General features: G+C 40.1%; 1 protein-coding gene across 1 annotated transcript in view; it reads right to left on the bottom strand.

Annotated features, from left to right (window-relative positions):
- CLIC2 (chloride intracellular channel 2) overlaps nucleotides 1-5314 on the bottom strand; it is a 30184-nt gene extending 24870 nt beyond the window's left edge. Inside the window, exon 1 of the mRNA XM_042783083.1 lies at nucleotides 5258-5314. Coding sequence (XP_042639017.1) covers nucleotides 5258-5314 — 57 coding nt within the window. The remainder of the gene's footprint in view (nucleotides 1-5257) is intronic.
- Nucleotides 5315-8859: the final 3545 nt, after the last annotated feature.

The raw sequence follows: 8859 nt of genomic DNA, 5'->3' as shown, positions 1-8859 counted from the left end.
GTCGCTATGGGTCGGGTCTGACTCAACGGCACACAACATACCATAACATAATAACAACTAACATTTATTGACTGTTTACTATGTTATCAACTCCTGTGCTTTATATACATTGCCTCATTTTAATACTCACAATGATCTTCTTCTCACTTAACAAATCTAGGACTATTTAGTCCAGAACCCATGCTCTTCAATGCTGCTTTCTCTTATCTAGTAATTTTGTTAGAATTTCGCCGTTTCATCAGGGTCTTCATGACATCATGACATAGTGCTAAGAGAGTGTGAACGGGGTCTGTGCACTCATGTCTCCCCTCTTTCCCATACAGAAAAGAAAGTTCGTGGCAAAATGCTGCATTCAGAATGCTGTGGACCAAATGTTAGATTCCATAATGCTATGTACAAATAGATCAGAATTAAAATTTAGAGTGTTTGGTAGAGAACGCAAACAAGCCATTTAACAATGGACAACAAACCAACACGATGAGCTCTGTTCTTAGTTCCTGGATATAAACCTTTCCCAAACCATCCAGAGCTGAAAGGCAATGCTTTCCTTGGCTACATGGAACACATAGATGGTATGATATAGATTCATAACTGTGACAGGAAAGTGCTGAATCTCTTGTAGGGAACCCGTCAGTGGTGTGGGGAAGAAGTTGTGGGAGAGTTTGTGAGACACAGCCAAAGGGAGCTGGAGGAAGTCACAGACTCATGCAGCCCTCGGAAAGATACCACACTGCCTACAAAGTAGAGAGCACTGGCAATGAGCAGTGCTTTTAAAAAACTTACTCATTAGAATTTTCCACCCTTCTTTATCCTTATGGTTCCCCACTCCCCACAAGTATCCACTAGGAAACTTCTAGATCCGTGAAACACATCAAAGCAAAGCAAAACAAAAGCCTGGGTCACATACATATATGGGGCTGGCAGATGATGTTTCTACAAGTGTATTTGTATGTTCTGTAAGAATTTACAGGTATATACTACAGCTGACAAGGGACAAGGTTGTAGTCACTTCTTGGCCACAGTCAGCTACCTGGAGTAGTTGGACCTGTGGGGTTGGGACCATGGTTTCAGGGGGCATCAAGCTCAAATGGCATCACATACTACACAAAAACATTGTTCCATATCCTACTTTGGTGAGTAGCAACTGGGATCTTAAAAGCTTGCAAGCGGCCATCTAGATGCAACAATGGGTCTGTACTCCTCCACAGCAAAGAAGAATGAAGAAAACCAAAGACGCATGGAAACAATTGTTCCAAGGGCATGCTACACCATGTGATCCTCAGCCTGTGTGACCATGAGACCAGAAGAACAAGATGGCGCCTGACTACCACTGTCAACAACTCGGAGGGGAATCAGTACAGGAGATCCTGGATGAAGTGGGAGAACAATGTGGAGAAAACTCAAAATCACAAGAAAAAGAAAAAGGAAAGGCCAGTTTTGCTGGTCTGATAGAGCCTGATGAGACCCTTGAGCCTGTGGCCCCCAGCTGCCCTTCAGGTCTGGAATTGAACTCACTCCTGTGGCTTCAGCCAAATAATAGACAGGCATATGGGCTGCACATTTACATCAGATACATACAGTCCTTGGAGCAATCAATCATGGGAAAACAGAAGGGCAGTGTTAGCACAGGTAGACAGCTCAGGGGTTGGGAGTGCATGGAGGGAAGGACACAGGGAAGAGGTAACTATGGGGAGGAAGAGGGAGGGGAGCTGTTGCATTGTGGGAAACTGTAGTCAATGTCATGAGACAAAATGTGTATTAACTGCTGTATGGAAAATGAATTTGCTCTGTAAACTTTCACCCAAATCACAATAAAAATTAAAAAAAATAATAAAATAAAAAGCCCGGGTCATATAATACCCAAAGTTCTTCCAGAATATCTGTAATTTGTACCAATGTTATTAGATAAGGTTATTTTTCTAAAGGATCCCATCTTATGAAATTCTGGAAAGTTTAACTAAAAATTTCACCCAGTTGAAAACAATTTATTAAGATTAGATAGTGCTCTTTTAAAGGAGTGGAATCCTAACTGCCATTTACTGGCTATATGCCATGAAAAAGTTAGTTCACACTACTCTTTGCTTTCTTTTCTGTATCGGTAAAAAGGGATTGATAATAAACCATGTAGTGCACTGACTGCTGTATAGTAAAACAAAAAAACCGAAAGCAAACTCACTGCTGTTGAGTCGAATCTGACTCATAGTGACCCCTCCTTGGGTATCCAAGGCAGTATCACTACAGAAGTAAATTGCCCTATCTTCCTTCTGAGGAGTGGCTGGTGGGTTTGAACAGCCAGCCTTCTGGTTAGCATTCAAGTGCCTTAGGCACTGCGCCACCAGAGCTCCTAACTCTCTATATTTGTTGTTATATGCTGTCAAGTCGGCTCTGACTCATAGCAACCCTTCTTGGGTTTCCAAGGCGGTATCACTATGAAAGTAGATTGCCCAACCTTCCTTCCGAGGAGTGGCTGGTGGGTTTGAACCGCCAGCCTTCTGGTTAGTAGTCAAGTGCCTTAGGCACTATGCTACCAGAGCTCCTAACTCTCTATATAGGGTAACTAAAGTCCAAACTGTTTATTCAATTCATTCAAACTCTTCAAACATTTGTTTGTTTATTCTCATAGACTTCTCATATTTTGGTAGTATTTTGGAGGGCAGAGGTTAGCAAATCACACATTGGTGTGTATATGTGACCAGTTATTAAATAATGTAAAATGGCTGCAAAATATCATGATGGCCAACAGGTATTTAACCTAATGTTTGGCAAGCATGACTTATTTTATCTTTGAAAGCCATCAAGAAGCTCTATAGTTTTATGCTAGCTTGGTAAGTAGGTTTAATAAAGCTCCCAGAGGAGTACTGAGAAACAGTTTTACCAGGGTACAAACTTGACAGAACTGCAACCTCCATGTGTGGGTTACGATCAGCCTATCTGGACACTTAGCAAAGATTTCTCATTGTTCAGCATTTGTACCAATTGATCTTTCTTGAAATCATGCAGAATTGTCATAAGTCTTCAAATCTATCTCTGTACCAGAATCTTATCAATGTGTACGAAATTTAGAGAGATTAGGTGCCAAAATACCCAGCACAATGTTTGTATATTTTTAGTACCATACAGAACTGAAAAATCCCAGGAACTCTGAACACTCTAGACCTTATGTGGTTTATTCATTCAGTCATTTCAAACATTGAAAGTAAGACCTATCTGGTTATTTGCCTGCTCACTTTTTGTTTACATCTTCCACATTGGTACCTGTACACACCAGGTTGGCGCAACAATTGACTTCTGTTGGATTTTCACCAAGTCATAAGTCATAAAGCGGTTATTCAATGTCTTTCTATGAATCTCATTTTGTGCTTTTATGGGAAACTTTCATTAAAAAAAAAATCTACATTGTACAGAAGCACATGTCTTTAATGTGTTCAACCCCCCTCCCCCCAAAAAAGGTCTTACAGTTAATTTAATGTTTGCACTTAGGCGTGCAACTTAACAGGGAGGGCCTGAAAAAAGAATGGGGGGGGGGGCTAGGCAATCTTTTTGGTAAAATGTTGCCTTTGTCTTGTGCTGCACTGTAGAACATGCTCTCTAATTTAGGAAACATTCTTTTAAAAGGTAGTTGATACTTTGTTATTGTAGCTAAAACAATTTTCAATCACACAATTTCTGAAAATCTTGTCATTTTTTCCCTATATCTATTGGAAGCTACTTACCAACTTATTTTTGTTTGAAGTGTGATTTTTCTTTACCTTCTCTTTCCAACCTCTTTTGCAAAGAAATGGGTTTCTGGTAATGAATTGAGCAGACTCTAATTTTTATGTGCCTTTAGAGCTGTGTAACTTAATATTTAGATACTTGATAATTTGTTTTATTATGTAATTGATAAAATGGTGATGTGTATTAACTTTAGTTTAACTATATATTTATACTGTCTGGGAATGTGTGGTTATCGTTCTGTGGGGAAAATAATTTGTCAGTGTTCACCAGCTTGTAAAAGCCTAGCTGCAAGAGCTTAGATATGTCAACATGTAAATAAATGATGAAATTAAAAAAAAAAAAAAGCGAAATCATTTTAGAGGCAAATTACCTAAGCTTTATACATGCCTTAGTTTATTCATTTAGAAAATGATGAGGACAATCTTACTGTGAGCATGTGACCACGTGATTACAGCTTCTATTATTGATGATGATGGTGAAGATGATGTTAATGACAGTAACTGTTGCCTAAATTGCTGCTAGGATTAAATGAGATAACACATGTAAAACAAACCCCAAACCAAACTCACTGCTGTTGAGTCAATTTGACTCATAGCAACCCCTCCCTGGGTTACCAAGGTGGTATCTCTACGAGGTAGATTGCCCCACCAGCCTTCTGGTTAGCAGTCAAATGCCTTAGGCACTATGCCAACCAGAGCTCCCAACACATGTAAGGTGCTTAGGAAAGGGTGAACCATGATATGAGAGTTTGTTATTACTGTTACTATCCTGAGTCCTTCCTTTAGTCAATGAAAACACAGCAAAAATAAATGGTTAATGTAAGCAAGGATTGAGGATGCTATGTAATTCCCATTTGTAATAACTCATATGAAACTATTGTTTTTCTTGATGAGCCAATTTAGAAACACACGTTCCTTTCTCCTACTTCAGGGGCTTTCCAAAGGGCTTTCTGAAAAGTTAAGACATGTGAAAAAACTCCAAGCCCGATGCTAAAGAGGAAGCAGCAGCATTCTACAATCCATCCTTACATAACAGACACACAGACTCCTGGCTTTTTGTTCCTCCACGGTGTCCATGTGACCCTACTGTGATGTTTGTGCAATGTAGGATAATTTAGAAAGCTCTGTTTGAGTTATATGTGGGAAAGGGGCTCTCAGGCCACTCTTGGCCCTCACAGCCATCTATGCAGGTCTTTCACAACCTATCTCGTAACACACAGATTGCTGGAGCTTGAAAAGCCTTAAGGTCCAGAGAGAGGAAGGGGTTTGTCCAAGGTTGCATAGGAAGTCTCTAAGAATATAATTTAGGTTCTCTGACTCCCAAACACTCTAGTGCTCTTTCTGCCTTGCTTTTTCAGGTGAGATGTTTTCCTGTTCTCACCTAAGAACACCTAGGCACTCTTTCAGGATTCAAATTAGGAAAATAATTACAAAATTCTTTCTTATATCTCTAGCCCAAATATTGATGTTTTGAAAAAGATCAAGTCCAGAGTCAAGAAATAATATGTTCCCTATGCTGATCTTATAAATGGAAAACTTACCTTCACAAAAAGCTCAATTTCAGGGTCGGCTTGAGTTCTGGGCTTCAGGCCTGCCATCTTTTTGTCTTACTGCCAGGTGTCAGCCCCTTGCCTCCTGCACAATGCACAATACTCGTGGACTCTTTCAGTTTTATCCAAAGGCTCAAGTAATGTTGGTGCTTTGTAGTTGACTGAGTCAGAGCTGGGGCCAGTCTCTCTTCTCAAGAGGTGGCGGCCAGAGAATTCTAGAGGCTTAAGAGCAGCTCTTGAGTTCCTTTTCCTTCTTCCTCTTGACCTAACATTTGAATCTAGGAGGAGCTGAAGGGGTGTGTGTAAATTGGCTGCCTAAAAGGGTGGGAATGTTTCCAGAGAGGCGTCAATGCCGTGAGTCAGCGTTGGAGAAACACATACACACACAAACACACACATGCAGTGCTGGCTTCTATGTACCAAGCAGACCAGATGTTCTCTAGAGCCTCCCTTCAAGTCCTGGGCCCCATGCCCAGAAATGGGCCTCTTTTTGCTGTTCCTGTAACCTGACAGCAGCAAAGAGCTCTTCCAGGAAAAGAGCCAGAAATGACTTGGGTTTTATCATTGAAAAGGATGTTTATCCAATGATCCTGTCTAAAAGTGGGGTGGGGGGTAAAAAGTCATCAAACAGCTCACACAGAGATTCCTTTCTGGATTGCAAATGTCCCTTCTCTGGGGTTGAGTCTGCAGGCTTCTCTGAGTGCTCCGCCAAGTCTTTATTTCTGGGAATCTGGGACTGGAACCAGTCACTTCCTTGATTTGGCATCTGCATCAGGAACGACAAGTAGTTCTAGAACTCTGCTTGTCAATCCTGGGAGTGGCAGTAAGATATCAGCTTGCTGTCCCTCTAAACTGATCACTTGGTGTCTACCCTGTTTCTGGCCCTTGTGTTTTCTGCCTGCTAGGACTGAGGAGAGAGGGTTGAATTAACAAACCCCTTTGGTGGTAAGAGGAGCTCTGATTGTTTCCATTCATTTGGTTTTCTTCTTTCTTCTTGACGAGGAGACACCCATTGTTGCATCTAGATGGCAGCTTGCTAGCTTTTAAGGTCCCAGTCGCTACTCGCCAAAGTAGGAGGTGGAACAATGTTTTGTATAGTATGTTATGCCAATTGAGCTTGATGTCCCCTGCGACTATGGTCCCAAGCCTGCAGGATCAACTACTCGGTCCCTCTGGGTAGCTGGCTGTGACCAAGCAGTGACCACAACCTTGTCCCTTGTCAGCTCTACTATACACCTGGGAATTCTGATCATTCACATAAACTTGTAGGACCATTGTCTGCCAACCCTATATATGCTCTTGGATACACTCTCCATTTAGACATACCTAATTGTTTAGCCTGTCCACCTATCTATCCGTCCATATACCCCTGTTTGCCTTCACTGACAACTCAGTAATGAGTCAGAGTATTCTGATTATTGTTTTGACTCTGCTGTCAATTATGGTAACCACACCCACCTTGTCTTTGTCAATTAACTGCTGCCACTTGGCCCCTACTACCACAGGGTCCAATCAGCCCCATTATAGTTAAGTGTCTTAGTTCAATTAGGACAGTTCCTATGTGTTTCTGCCTCCTGAGATATCTCCCTGCCCTTCTGCTCTCCCATAACTGATTGTTCTAAGGAGTGTATCTACCTGATGTAAATGTTCATCTTATATACCTGTCTGTTGTTTGGCTGGAAGCCATGGGAGTGAGTTCAATTCAAGGCCTGAAGGGTGACTAGGGGCCATGGTCTTGGGGGTTTCACCAGTCTCTATCAGATTAGTAAGCCTGGTATTTTTTATTATTTGAGTTTTGTTCCACGTTGTTCTCCCACTCTATCTAGGATCTCCTGCACTGATCCCATTCAGAGTGGTTGATGGTGGTAGCCAGGAACTGTCTAGTTCTTCTGGTGTCATGGTTATATAGGCTGAGGTTTGCATGGTCCGCTAGTCTCTTAGACTAATTGTTTTCATGTATCTTTGGTTTTTTTCATTCTTCTTTGCTCTGAATGTGGAGAGACCAATTGTGCATATAGATGGCCACTTGTTATTCACCAAAGTAGGATGTAAGACAATGTTTGAGACCATGGTCTAACAACATAAGCCCACAGGTCTAACAACTCACTCCCTCAGGGTGGTTGCCTGTGGCTAAGAAATTATCATAATTTTGCCATCTGTTTGTCCTATTTATATGAACTTTCTTACAATAAATATAAACACTCATATAGAAATATCATCTGGCAACCTGATGGGTCATGGGTATCTTCCCCTTTGTCTAGACATACTTAACAAGGAAAGTTTTAAATCTATACATTGATTTGAGGAGTATTGCCAACTTTACAATAATGAGTTATTAAATCCATGCACATGGAATCTATATTTATTTAGATATAGATTTTAATCTTTCCTCAGTAATATTTTGTAGTTTTCACTGTACAAGTCTTGCATGTCTTTTGATAAACTTACCCCTAGGCATTTCATCCTAGCCATTTGGATGAAAATGTTTTCTTAATTTTATTTTTGGATTGGTCATGCTAGAATATAAAAATAAAATTGATTTTTTTTAAAGAGAAACTTTTGGATTTCAGAATAATTTCAGACTTACATAATAGTTGCAAAAGATGGAACAGAGAGTTGCCACATCTCCTTTATCCAGTTTCTTTTATTATTAACATCTTATATTACTATGGTATATTTACCAAAACTAAGAAACGCACATTATGCCATTAGTATTAGCTAAATTTCAGACTTTATTAGGAGTTCACATTCTTTCCACTAATGTCCTTTTTTTGGTATGTGTGTTCCAGAGTTTTATCCAGGAGATCGTATCACATTTAGTCATCATTTCTCCGGTCTCTTCTGATCTGTGATAAATCTCACACTTTACTTGTTTCTCACGACATATGCAGTTTTAAGGTACTGATCAGGTTATTTTGTTGAATATCTTTCAATTTATATTTGTCTAATATTTTTCTCATGATTAGACTGTGCTTGTGAGTTTTGAGTACAATACCACAGAAGTGATATCTTCTTTTCATTACATCATATCAGGGATACATGATCTCAACGTGATTTTATTACCTCACCAAGGTAGTGTTTTCTGGGTTTCTCTATGTGAAGTCATTATTTCTTCCCCTTTCCATACTTCACTCTTTGGTAGTAAGTCACTTAGTCCATCCCACACTCAATGTGTGTATGTGTGTGTGTGTGTGTGAAGATTAAGATTTACTTCTTAGAGGGAGTCATATGTACATAAATTATTTGGAATTCCTCTCTAAAGAAGATTTGTCTCTGGTCCCCCAGCCATTTATTTATTCAATCATTTATTAATATTAGTATGGACTCATGTAGATTGTTTTACACTTTGGGTTATAATCTAGTGCTGCATTATTTATTTGTTAATCAAATTCTTCTAGTTTTAGCCATTGGGAGTCCTTTCAGCTTGACTCCTGTGTTCCTCAGTCATGCCTCATCATTTTATTTATTTATTTTCAGCCTTTATTTACTTTCTTGCTGCAAAAAGGGCAAGGAGGCCACATCTTCTGACCTCCTCTAACCCCACAAGAGGCAGACAGAATCACCATCAATAGCCCAAGGCCTATTACTGCAAG

Source organism: Orycteropus afer, unplaced genomic scaffold (assembly GCF_000298275.1).
Source record: "Orycteropus afer afer isolate SDZICR_OR568_19922 unplaced genomic scaffold, OryAfe1.0 scaffold00647, whole genome shotgun sequence".
NCBI classification, from domain to species: Eukaryota; Metazoa; Chordata; class Mammalia; order Tubulidentata; family Orycteropodidae; genus Orycteropus; species Orycteropus afer.
Note: the sequence above shows the minus strand (reverse complement) of the source record. Positions and strands in the feature narration are given on the sequence as shown.